Consider the following 14,063-nt stretch of genomic DNA (forward strand, 5'->3'; position numbering starts at 1 on the left):
ATATATGTGTCACTTAAGTGATTGAGTAAATATATATGCATAACTTACTGCAAATTCTCCCACTTTCTGACCTTGTGAAGTCTCCCACATCCTTCCACGACAATGTTCTCACTATAGTGTTTGGTGGTTCCTACTTAATTCTCTGTTCTTACAAACTGATCTATACTGTTTATTTTGAATCTAGCCTCCTCTGATAGTTTCTCGACTTGCCTCTGTATTTCCAGTATGTAATCTTTCTTGAAAATGCATTGCTCACACTGTGGTGTTGTTTTTGAAACACTATTTTGTTTATGTGGCTTTCATGCTCAAAACTGAACATGTTTCTTTTTTTATGTTAATTTAAAATATTCAGGAATACCTACTATAGAAAATTGTTGTTGTTGTTACCTGCTGTTGGGTTGGACCCGACTCATAGCGACTCCTCCTTGGGTTTCCAAGGCAGTATCACTACGGAAGTAGATGGCCCAACCTTCCTTCCAGAGTGGCTGGTGGGTTTGAACCTCCAGCCTTCTAGTTAGCAGTCAAGTGCCTTAGGCACTACGCTACCAGAGCTCCTTAGTGCTGCATTATATACCACAAGGAGATGAAGATGAATATAGCACAGCCTCTACCTCCATGGCACTTCCAAACTAGTAATGGGGATAAAAACAAATAACAAGTAACAGCAGTAATCATTCAATGTGATCAATGCTATTAGCAAGATATAAACATGGCACTTGAGGATCTTCAGAAGAAGAGGATATTCGTCCTTGAGAGTAACACCAGTTATCCGCCTTTGATCAAGACTTCCGAAGACCTCTCCTGTAGGGTGCATGCTCTTCCTAAATGTGTTTGCATCACTTGTTGCCAAAACCTGCACATGAATGAAACCATGACAGATCGGTTGGGTGAAATGTACTTTGTTTTGCAAAAGGGAAGATTTTAGTTCATTAGAAGACTGGTAATTTGTGCTGGAGACATTTATATAGAAATCAGAGGTACTCACTCCCAGTACCACCTTGACCCATGTTTCCAAATAGAAAACATAGGCTGAAAAAGTTGAGTCTAATTTTGGGGCTGCTGAACGTGTGTCTGAGTATACGTGTGTGTGTGTGAATCATTTCTATTAAGAAGCCTCTTCTCTAAATCTTGATTCCTATCTATTTTCCCTAGCATCTTAAGTTCTGAAATCTATTGCAAATGTAGAGATCAGTTTTACAGACTAAAAGAGGAAGAGGGTATTTAAGGATATTTAAGGAAAGGCAGGCATTTCACTCTCATTTCTGTGCTCTAATAATCACACAGAATTTGCCTATTCCTTAAAAACTACAGGAGAGCCTCGGACATATGCTTTCCTCTTTCTTTGCTCATCAGCTTGGCTGGTTTATGAAATGTTTTCTCTGAGTGCTGCTGAATGGTGACTCATTCTGTGAGGCCAGCCAGCCAGGGAGCCGACAGCAAGCGGCTCAGTGTCCTTTTCCCCTTAGGACTCACAATGCCAAGTCAGATCATGCCTAAGCGATCAGCTCTGCAATGCAGCACCAGTTGTTCCCTTCATCTGCTCCTGAATTCATCTGATATGAATTTCCAGACTCCCCTGACAGGCAAAGCACGTGCTTTATGTAATGTGTTAGGAAGCAGTGAAGTGTGAGGAAATGGGAGGAAGAGAAAAAGGCTTGGCACGTTGAAGCAGAAAGAGTCGGATCATCTCAGTGGCCTGGGAAGCTAAATGGGAGGAGAATGGATGCCAGGTACTTTCAGTCTTCTTACCTCCCAGCCATAAAAATTGAGCCCAAAGCCAAAACTCAAGGTGCCATTTGGCATACAGTGGCAAATATTTTCTCTCTAAGACATACACCAGCAAGAAAATCAACTTATACATACATCTCAGCTTTTGAAAAAACGTATCGTTCTTTGATGAATATATTCTCAAGACATTAGAGAAATCTGTTTGTTCCACACTATTAAAGCTTTTCCCTTGTCTTTGTTTCCATTTTTCTTTCATGAGGAGTGCATTCTTAGAACTATAACAAGGGACAGATTAAGGCCATGCCTAATCATGACAAAAACAAAGGTTTAGTAGACCCAAAACTGAATGCAAGAAGACTCGGTTCCAGGATTGATGATTTTTTTTCTGCTCCAATACAAATGAAAAAGATTTTATGAACTATTTAGAATTCTTCTTTAATTGGAAATTTTAACATCTCAAAAAATTAAAATGTGTTAAAAGAAAAAATATGATGAGAAGACATGACAGCAAATTAGAGCGGTAAAATCTTGGAAAATCTAGGATCAGAAGGGTCAAGGGAAAAATACAATGAATGTAAATCATATTTACATTTGAAAACTGTCTAGACAGAATTATTTTTACCAATAGCTCTGAATGGTTCTTAGCTCAAATCTGTTGCATTTGATGAAAACCCACATTAAATGAGATAATTTTTCAAAGTAGCAGTGCATAAAAGAGACTGATGGAAGACTTTTAGCACTTAGGATCTGACATTAGCACAATGAAAGACAATAAAGAAAAAAGACTAATTTCTGCAAGTGTATAGAAGGAATTTTCTGGAAGAGCAAAAATGAGAGTAAATGTGTATGCAAATTAATCTTAGTTTTAAAATGCTGTATTGTATTGTGTTAGATAGAGCCTCACTCCACAACACACGCAATTAAAATCCCAACGAATAAAATCACATTTTAATTTGTTGAGTCATTGGTTTTAATTAGAACAAGTCCAGAGCAACAAGGTTTTCCTCATATTTTGATTTGGAATTATTGGCTTAAGACAACCTCTCATCCTACTTTAAGATATCAACTGAAGAGCAAAGATACGTATAAGATGAATTTATGGGAAGAACTATAATAAAACTGCACATTTATTCACTGCTTGTCTTTTTCTCCAGTTTTTAAAACATTAAAAGCTGTAGCTGGCAATAAGTGCTATATACAACGCTACGCTTTACCAAGAGTAAGAGGTGCGATTCTTCATTATAATGTCCACATAAGGTAGCACTAAATTAGGTTCAGATCCTTCTATTCACCAACAAGTCAAGACACATATCATGACTGAAGATAATAACCACAACGTGCTTCATCAGGTACAGACCACAAAAGCCAAAACAAACGTGACGATACAAATCTCATGTAACTGCCTTCTCTATCATTCCTGGTCTTTTTCTCACTCCCTTTCTAGACCCAGGTACCTAACCTTTTGAAGGAAAGTACTGAAAAGATTCCCATTGTCTGTCCTCATCCGTCGGCGTTGCCAGGCCCAGAAGCTTCGCAGTGAGGCCGTGTGTTTCTCTGCAGATCCACCCTTGAATGCTAACTAACTCTGCTCTGCACACTCCGCTCTCTCCTCCTCTCTAGGCAGAGCTCAGGGGAATCTCAGCGGATGGGTGGTTGGCATGGCAACAAGGAAAGGAAAATCTGCAACCTCTTGTATTGTTAGCCCAGCTTGTTTATTTGCCTTGGGGGGTGGTGCGCTCATGGCTTTAATCGTTTTACAGGAGAAATGGTTGTGTACTATTTTGTTCTGTGTAAATTCATATAGTGCTATAATACATAATATCTCATATTTTAAATAGGATGCTGAATCTTACTGATAAATCTCAAATATAGGAATGGAGGCAGGGGAGAATGGGAGAGTTAAGAAAATGCAGGTTAGAATTTTAGAAGATCATAAAGGAGAACACAGAGAGCCTTAAAGGTATATTCAGCTTCTCGCACAACTTCAGGCTTTAATTTATAATTGTAGCAATAGTTAACTTATATATCTGAGCATATTAGTCACCTGAGTCCTTGAGTTATGTAGATGGTAACACAGCCCCACTGGTAACCTCTGTAATGGTGGCAATGTGTAACCCGAATGAGTTTTACAGGTCTAACTGCTGGGCAGGGTGTAGATTTGGATACCACCACCCATCTGTCAGTGCGTTGTACTGTGGTAGGTTGTGTGTTGCTACGATGCTGGATGCTATGCCCCAGGAGTTTCAAATGCCAGTAGGGTTATCAGAGGTGGACAGATGTCAGTGGTGTTCCCTGAATAAGACAGAGTAGGGAAAAAGGCCTGGTGACGTACTCCCCAAAACTGGCCAATGACAACTTGTGGATCACAACAGGATATTGTCCACTACAGTGCTGGAACATGAGCCCTTGGTTGGAAGGCACACAACATACACCATGGCCACCACAGAGGACTTGATCATGCTGATGAGCATGAAGATGGTGCAGGACCAGGCAATGTTCTGTCCTGCTGCCCGGGGGGTAACTGTGAACTAGTGCTGACCTCATGGCACCTAAAGGAGCTCTGGTGGTGCAGGGCCTAAGGCATCTGACTGCTAACCAGAAGGTTGGCAGTTCAAACCCACCACTCCCTCTAGGGAAGGAAGATGAGGCAATTTACTTCCGTAAAGATTTACTGCCTTGGAAACCCAATGGGCGTTGCCATGAGTTGGAATTGACATGATGGCAGTAGGTTTTGGCTTGGGTTGACGGCAACTAACAAACACAAAACCAGGACAGTGTGCCCGAAAGTGCTGGGAAACAACTCTTGGGAATCACTGGGAGTAAACTGAAGAAATGCCCATTTAATTTACTGGGAGTAAACTGAAGAAATGCCCATTGTACCTTAAAAACCCCACTGCCATCGAGTTGATTCCAACTCATAGTGACCCTACAGGACTGAGTATAACTTCCCTATAGGGTTTCCAAGGCTATAGCTTTATGGAAGCCAACTGCCTTATCTTTCTCCCATGGAGTGGCTGGTGGGTTTGAACTGTTGACCTTTTGATTAGCAGACTGATGCTTTAACCATAGCATCACCAGAGCTCCTCATAGTACCTTACCCATTGCCATCAAGCAGACTCTGACTCATAATGACCCCCATTGGATTTCCAAGGTTGTAAATCTTTATGGAAGTAGGTCACCTCATCTTCCTCCCACAGAACAGCAGGTGGGTTTGAACCACTGACCTTCTGGTTAGTAGCCTAATTGCCTTACCCACTATGCCACCAGAGCTCTTTTCATAGTACCTTAGGATAGCTGAAATCATCAAAACATGATTTAATGCTCTGGCATCAATAAACATCTCAGAATCACCTCCTTTCTTCCTCTACTCATGCTGAAAACTGGGAATAAATTTCTGATGTTCTGTTATGCTCAAAGGTACATCAACTTGGCAGTTCTCCAACAGAGGTAGAATTGTCCTCTTTTGCTATACTCCTTACTGCTGCAACTGGCTGTGCTGTTCTGAAGCTGGCAGGGTGGGGGGCGGGGGGAGAAAGGAGCATGAGTCTATGAGGCAGAAGATCTGGGGCTGGTAGCAGTCATAGGATCTTGGAAGGGCACCTGTGGAAGGTCATTTTATGGTCCCTTCCAGTTTCAATGACATTATCTATAACTATGACAGAGAACTAGCTGATTTTGTCAGTGTTTTCTAATGAAGAGTAAGTACTGACATTTGCAAAACCCCAACAGCCACAGAAACACACTGTCATCAAGAAGAGTCTTGAACACTTTTATAACTAGTAGCAGGTTTATAAAAGCCAAGTAAACCAGAAACTACAGTAAGCTCCTGAGTTACAAAAGTTCAATTTACGAACAACTTCAACTTGTCCTTTAATATTATGTAAACCTGCCTTCACTTTGAAATGATTAAGCCACTCTGGTGGTGCAGTGGTTAAAGCAATCAAAAGGCCAATGGTTTGAATCCATCAGCCACTCCATAGGAGAAAGATGAGGCAGTGTGCCTCTGTAAACATTTACAGTCTTGGAAATTCTATGAGGCAGTTCTACTCTGTTCTATTGGGACATTACGAGTCAGAACTGACTGGATGGGAGTGGGTTTGGTTGAAATGATTGAGCTTGCAACAAGTTCTTCATCCCAGTCACCTTCACTTACTGCATGCACAGCTTTTCTATCATTGAAAACACTTTGAGTCATTTCTTGTCTTAAAGTAAGACTAAAATAAGAACCATCCATATGCACCTGTTCCCACTTACCTACAATTCAACTTAAAGACACATTTAGGAGTGGAGCTCCTTAGTAATCCAGGGACTGCCTGTACAGGAGAAATCCCACACTGCCTCTGAGCAGCAGGACCATTTAGAAGAAAGGAGAGTTGCACTGGATTCATAAGCACTGTGGTCACCATTCAGTTCCCTCTCTTTCATGCAGTGAAACCCTGGGCAAGTGACTTGCTCACTCTGTGCCTAGGCTTCTCACTTGTAAAATGAAGATAATAATGAAACAGCTTTCCCCAGAGAAATCCTAAGAGATGAGATGAGATAAAGACGTGATGGTGCTTTCTGAACTGAAGGGCACTGCAGCCCTGTACAGTGGTATAAAGTTTTTTCCCAAGGTGTATTTTTGCATATATTTCCATAACAGTTCCTTAGACAATCCTTGAGGGATGAATAAGAATTAGAAAATCTTTTCCTCTTTATAGATGAAAAATGAGTGGCAGCAAAATAAAGAGGATTTTCAGAGCAAGGTAAATGACACAGAACTCCTATTTTGTTTGCAGAGCATTGTTTTTGCACAATATTAAAATGATTCTATAAACAGACACAGTGAGGATGGGGTTAGATATAATAGATAAAGGGACACTATACTGAGTCGGGGCCGACTCGACGGCAAATAACAACAACAACAACAACAACATACTGAGTAAAACCTGCTGCATTGCTGAATCATGTGCACAATGGTTACAGAACGAATTGGTTTTCTTGTTGTTGTTATGCGCCGTCCAGTCGGCCCTGACTCATAGCGACCCATCCTTGGGTTGCTGGGGCAGTATCACTACGGAAGTAGACTGCACAACCTTCCTTCCAAGGAGTGGCTGATGGGTTTGAACCAGTCTGGTAAGCAGTCAAGTGCCTTAGGCACTATGCTACCAGAGCGCCTTGAATTGCTTTTACATGTCCTTAAAATTTAATTTTAAAAATTGCTTTTTCATTTTCTACTTTCTAAAACAATTTTTCACTTAAAATTAAAAAAAAAAAAAAATGTCACAAATTAGCCCTTCTGCCCTTGTACAAACAACACGTGATTGTTTTGGTATGACTTCTAATATGAGTTTGAACCTCACCCCCAGTTAAGAAACTGAAAGATGAGGGTCTTCACTGTTACTCTGATTAGGAACTCTGTGGGGACCAAAATAATTCCTCTTGCTTTAGCCAATAAAAATAAGGAAAAGAGAGAAGAGGGATTATTATAGTCATTATTCTGGTTACTCATGCTTTGGAAAATAATTTTAAAATGACTGCTTTAGTCTTTTTATAATAATAACTTTCCTAAGTGGTGAGAATCTCAGTGGTTTCTGATTTTTTGTGTTTATGTGGCACGGCTCCTACAAAGGGTACTTTAGTGAGTATATGTCAGAAACAATCTTACATTATCAGAAATTATGCTGTAGGTGAGAAAATAATTCTATCTACCTTTCTAGGGACTATCTTTAAATTGCAAGGAGAGAAGCAAAACACAGAAGAATAAACTGTGGAGAAATACAATTTACAATGTTGCTGAATCATTCCCTTCCAGAGGTTTTTTTCTCCATAGGTCTCAGTGTGTAAGATCAGTGGGAAGCAAAGAAACTGCCAAGGGTGCACTGGCCCAACAAGCAGATTTTATCTGATGTCCTTAAATACTTAAGACCATTGGAAAAATTAAACAGTAAGTGATGTAGGTTAGCTATGACTTGACCAAGTATAAGATATTAATTTTTTTCCTTGATATTCTAACAAGAGTGCTTTGTTGTCTGTATTGATACTACTAGGAGCTCTGGTAGCATAGTGGCTAAGGCACTTGACTGCTAACCAGAAGGCTGGCGGTTCAAATTCACCAGCCACTCCTCAGAAGGAAGATGGGGCAATCTACTTCTGTAGTGATACTGCCTTGGAAACCCAAGGAGGGGTCACTATGAGTTGGGTCTGACTCGACGGCACATAACAACAACAACAACATTGGTACTGCTACCACCAATTAATAGCTGCCATTTCTTGAGCTAATCGCTTTTTACACTTTAATATCTCATTTACTTTTATGAAAGGTAAAAATAATGTTATTATTAGCCCCTGCACAACTTCACATATCCTAGAATCAGGATTGGACATCACTACCCTCATTCATGTCTTACATGGATTTTTCATAGAATTTGCTTTTTATCACACCAACTGCTGAAAACTCACTTGGCAAATATATGACATCTTCAAAAGGAATGCAGCATGATCTCATATTGAAACTGTGAACAATTTTGAGCTAATAGTCCATGCAGTGTTTGACAGGTGTTGAGTATCACTGCATTTCCCATGAGTAGTTCAAATTTCCCAGGGTACCCCTGTGAATTTGGGCTGGCACCCCATAGCATTTCTGTGCTGTATTTGGGAACTATGGCCTAACCAGAAATAATCCCTTCTCAACCCTGCATTTCTATATCCTTCATCTGGCACTTAGCACAGTGTGCTCTGCCTCAAATTAATTGTACACAAGGTCTAACTTTTGCTACTAGCAATTAAGGTGTCAGTCCTTGTATATGCCCTGGCACAGAACCTAATAGATGATCTGATATGTAGAAAATGTTCAACAAGTTTGTCAATTGAATGGATTAATAAAAAAACAGTATGTACTTGCAGTGTAGTAAATTCCTTAGTGTGGCTTTTCTACCCATAAGTCTTTGTAAACTCCAAGGTGGGATTTTCTATGAGCAACTGAGGAGCTCCTGATTGCTGAAGCTATCCACCTGGAGTATTTCTGTTGGGAGTGGCACAAAGCAATGTTCTGGGAGGTGCTCATTCTCTCTCAGGTGCTTAGAGTTCTGATGCTATGATTGGCTAGTTTGACCACCCTGCCGGGCTCAAAAGGAGGTCTCCTAGAGGCAGAAGTCTCTCTGACTGCTGGTTGAGGAAGACGTGCTGCTGAAAGAGACACGCGCCCCTGAAAGAGACATGTGCTGCTGGGAAAGAGACGCAAGAGACACACATTGCTGAGTGAGACACCGAGGGACCAGCACTGCTGGGAAAGAGACTGTGAGAGACTGTTGGCTGAAGGACGGTGGGCCGGGAGAGAGACTGAGCGTTTTTCCTGAACTTGAATTGTAGTCTGGTGCTTCCCTAATAAACCTCATAATCTGTGAGCTCTGTGTGGCCACTGCAGCGAATTAATCGAACCCAGGAGAGAGGTGGTGGGTGCTTTGGGAGGAACGGTTGGAGAAAGGGCTGGAGGGAGGCAGCATGTCTGGCCTTGCAGTAATAGGCCTTGCGCTATTGATGGTGATTCTGCCTTCCTCTTGTGGGATTAGAGGAGGTCAGAACATGTGGTCTCCTTGCTGTTTTTGTAGTACTTAAGTAATTTCTCCTTAGTCAACTGAAATGTCTTTCTTATGTCTCTATCAAAATATATTTTCTTGAACAGAGTGCGCGGTCGATTAAGTATTGCTAAGGCACTTGACTGCTAACCGGAAGGCTGGCGGTTCAAACCCACCAGCCACTCCTCGGAAGGAAGGTTGGGCAATCTACTTCCATAGTTATACCACCCCGGAAACCCGAGAAGGGGTCGCTATGAGTCGGGTGTGACTCGACAGCACATAACAACAACAACAACTAATGGAATATATGAAGTCAATCTTGGAGTAAGTAAGAAATGGTTTTGAAGGGGAGGTGGATTTTCTTTCTACTCATCCTTTACTTACACTTTAGTGGTAGCACGTACAGCAGCAAGTTAAGTGCTCGGCCGCTAACTAGTCTGCAGTTCGAACCCACTAGCCACTCCACAGGAGAAAGATGTGGCAGTCTGCTTCCATAGAGATTTACAGCCTTGCAAACTCGATGGAACAGTCTGCTCTGTCCTAGAGGGTCACTATGAATCAGAATTGACTCAGCAGCAGTGGGTTTGGTTTATGTATGCAAGTTACTGAGTTCAAATGAATTAAAAGAGCAAAATAATGGTGAATACTAGAGTGCAGGGTGGTTCTCTATGCCATTAAAGCTGTATCATTAATGGCAACATTATCAATGACAACAGTAAAGAGAGCTATCGATAGGAATTATGCATTGAAAGAAAGTGCACAAAAGTAATTATATTCACCTTTAAGAATCTGTATGTTATTTTTTACAAAGCTATTGAGGAAGTATGACATGGCTCCTGACTATGTGTGTGTCTATCTTTTTCTTTCTCTCTTTTGTTTTTCTTCTTTTCATTCCTTTTTTCTTCCCTCCCTACCTTCTTCCTTTCTTAGGCAGAGGAGATGGGCTCTATATTCTTTACTACCCTAATAATTAAATATGCTCCTAATCAATCAAATGGAGTTAGATCCAATTTCATTCAAGAGAATCACAAAGAAACTGTTCCTATAATTTTCTTTAAAGGAGTTAAAATGCTGACAGTTTCTAGTAAGGCAAACATACACAAAGACATTTATTTGTCTATTAAAATTAAAGTGGTGAAAATTAAAATAAGAAGATGGGATTGAGGACACAAGGAATTTGGAGAAATGTCAAGCTGGTCTCCATGATGTTTGCTCCACCTGGTATCTATTTCCCCTGATGGCTGAGATCTCAATCCTAGCACTAGTGAAAGAGGATCAATGCTGTCAATTAATTCACTCTCAGACTAAACTGACTTCACAGCACAAAGCGAGCACTGGTGACAGAGGAACCCTTAGTTACCTGCTGTTTCTCTGTCGGCTGAGGTCAGCTCTCCGTTGATCCCATTCTCTTTGGTATTTGAGTAAGTGTCCTGTGGCCCATGCTCTCCAAAGGCACCCTCTTCATCCTCTCTGTACGGGAATCCATTAGCGCTTCGGACAAGTCCTTCCCCAGCCCCACCTTGATCCTTAATCTCAGGTGGATGTGGGTGTGCAGATGCCTCTGTTAGTTGAGCTGAGGTCCAGTGAGGCGCCTTTGCTTCATCCTTCCGATCATCCGCCATTCTTTAATGCCCTGTGACCTCTCCTGTGATTAAAAGAGGAAAAATAGTAGCTATCATGTTGGGGATCTGATGTTAGTACTGCCAAGATATGGCATATTTATAGCAAATTTAGTGGACTAAATAGTCAAACATATTCAATAACTCACTTACAATATCAAGAGATATTGTTAACACCTCTGTTTTTATAAACTTTTTCGGTCATATTTATTCTTTTAATATAAATGACTATCAGTCTATATGTGTTCATTTTTTAATCTACTTATTTTTTGATACCAGTGCTTGCCATTTAAGGACACACTTACCTTTCTTTCATAGACATATGGCCTTGACTGTTGACTATACAGCAGAGTCAGGGAACCCTTCATCATGGGGAAAACAAAGTGTGAGAGGAGTGGGGAGACAATACTGTGGGAGAAGGAATGACAGAGAGAAATGCTGGACTATCAAAATTCACTCTGAATAATACTGTTAAAAACACAGCCCTCAGAGAAAGCTGGAGAATAAAACAGCCAACATGTTAGTCCTTTCAGCTCCTATGGTGTACAACTCAGACCAGAGGTAGATGTGCTTTTCTGGAGACTGTGAATTAAAAGAAGGCAGCTTTGACTTGATTTTTCAACCAATTTTCCTGAACTCTATCTATAGATTATGAGAGAATGACATTTTCCATGATCATAAATTTATGGAGACAAAGCACAGGAATATAGTATTGGGTGTAAATTCTACCTTCTGGTATAACTTCACAGAGAAGCAATCTGGAAAGGTTAAATCATTGGCATATATCAAGTAGCTGTAAACTATAGCAAAGGTTGAGTTAATTGTGGGACAGATATTCTGTGTATGTTACAGGAATGGCAGGTACTGCACATCCTTCTCTTACAGGCTGATGCTGCTAGGTTAGAGGGGTAATCAATGAGAGGGGACTCACTACACAGTCTCTGTCACACTGTTGGGCAAGTTCTAGCCTCAGCATCCTATCTCCACAAACCTTGATATCTTTACTTTCCCTTTACCACTCAGGTGAATTAAAATTTCCATCTTTTTATATAGTCCAATCTATTTTCTGTGCAGAGGGAACATTATACTTAGAAAAGTTTCACATAAAGAAACACATGCCCTATCAATGTAGCTTTTAAAAAGAATTACAGAAAAATTGAGCGGATAGTCTTAGTCTGGAACCAGTTGCCTTGAAGTCGATTCCAACTGATGTCTGGAAGCTCTGTTGAAGCCTATTCAGTAGTGTGTAAAGCACTCAAAACCAAACGGCCACTGAACTCTTTCTCCCAGGCTTTGTTCATTAAGAGCTCTGAGATGGTGGAGCTGAGCCACTATTCAAAGTAAATAAAATCATATGAGTACCCACAATTCCCAACTGAAATTGGCATTTTCTTTCCTGATCTTCAGGACCCTCTGGAACAAATTTCTCATTGACTAAAAATTCTCATCTTGAATTTAACAAGCCACCTACCTGGGGAGAGTGTAACCTGTTAACCATCCACTTCAAAGGCTGAGATAATTTGATTTCAAGGGACCATACATTTATAAAGTGAATTTTATAATGTTTAATGCCTAAGAGTTTCAGATTCTCTCACTTAATCAATAAACGTTAATTATGGAAGAAGAAAGGGCTGGCTAGCCACACTGTTTTGATTAACACCAAAAGGATAAATAAAACAAATTTATTCTCTAATAAGCACCATCTGTCTTAATGATAAGATTGAAATACTCCTTAAAATGTATGCAGATTAATCAGATAGGACTTTCTAAACTGTCAGGCTTTTGAAACGTACAGAGTCTAAGCATCTATTCAGTGACAATCATCTTAGGCCATTTCAAGCCACAATTGGCCGTGCTGTGACAAAACTACTTTCACAGAAAATATGACTTGGAAAGACTGCCTCTTCTCTAGGGAAAAGCTGCTTAATCAAAGGAGATACTACTTGGTCTCACTCACTTATAATCACAACATGATATTTTAATACCACCCATATGGGAAATTTTGCTTAAATTTCTAATCAAAAGTTTGAGTAGTATCTTGATAATCCAAATATAATTGAATATAGCTAAAAGTATCACATTTGCCTTTAATTTCTTCTTGGTAATTTCTCCTAAACCTGTGAATGTGGAGTTAAAGAAGATGAGAAAGCTGAAACAAAGGCAAATCTTTTCCAAATCTATAAGGAACCTTGTGAAATACCAGGAATGGTAACGTTCCACTCCCTGGGTAAGGGGAGAGCTTCTCCTCTCCCCAAACTGTGAGAGAGGACAGAAGTTTAAATCTTCGCCCGATTGCCAAACAGCCGGGGATACGTCACAGAATCTTCTGGTTCCATGAAGCGAGCTGAGAAGATACCTGAATCCCTTTTCCGTCCTTATTCCCTGATGCCACATAGTTCATAATATAAGCAAATAAATTCTTCAGAAAGTTAAATATTTACAAAAAGTTCAAGAAATTGATTTAAAGATTTATAACCTATTTATAGGAGCTCTGGTAGCGTAGTGCCTAAAGCATTTGTCTGCTAACCAGAAGGCTGATGGTTCAAACCCACTCCTCAGAAGGAAGATTGGGCAACCTACTTCCAGTGATACATCCTTGGGAACCCAAGGAGGGGTTGCTATCAGTCAGGTCCGACTTGACAGCACCTAACAACAACAACAACTACCACTTATTTATAGGGTTTACATTAACTTTACCCAAAGATTTTGGTCTTTTGGTTCCTAAGAGATAATATCTAAAACCTTGGAATTTCTCTATTGATTGAAGTGTCTTTGATGAGGTTGCCAGACCATACTTGAGAGTTTAGGCTAATGACCGACTTGGGAGGTGGGGTGCTGGCCAGGCCAGAACGACCACCACATGCTATCTGAGTTGACCTCAGAGAAGAGGGGACATGATTTAATCAATCATGGTTACATAATGAGGACCCAATAAAGGCTTTGGATATGGAAGTTCCATGGGTTTACTGGTTGGTGAAAGACAACGATGCATGTGGGTGAGTAGTGTATCCCATTTTGGGACGTGGAAGGCTAATGAGAATCCTCCCAGACCTCACCTCATGCAATTCTTCATAAGTATATATAACCATAAGTATAGATTTTCCATGAGTTCTGTGAGTCATTCCAGCATATTATCTAACCCAAGTGAGTAGTGGAAGCC

The 14,063-nt window shown here is 40.5% G+C and overlaps 1 protein-coding gene across 1 annotated transcript in view; it reads right to left on the bottom strand.

The window, feature by feature from the left end:
- The window catches only part of MAP2 (microtubule associated protein 2), a 78,533-nt gene extending 67,627 nt beyond the window's left edge, over positions 1–10,906 (bottom strand). The window contains exon 1 of the mRNA XM_042783657.1: positions 10,645–10,906. Coding sequence (XP_042639591.1) covers positions 10,645–10,906 — 262 coding nt within the window. The remainder of the gene's footprint in view (positions 1–10,644) is intronic.
- Positions 10,907–14,063: the final 3,157 nt, after the last annotated feature.

This window comes from Orycteropus afer, unplaced genomic scaffold, assembly GCF_000298275.1.
Source record: "Orycteropus afer afer isolate SDZICR_OR568_19922 unplaced genomic scaffold, OryAfe1.0 scaffold00002, whole genome shotgun sequence".
NCBI classification, from domain to species: Eukaryota; Metazoa; Chordata; class Mammalia; order Tubulidentata; family Orycteropodidae; genus Orycteropus; species Orycteropus afer.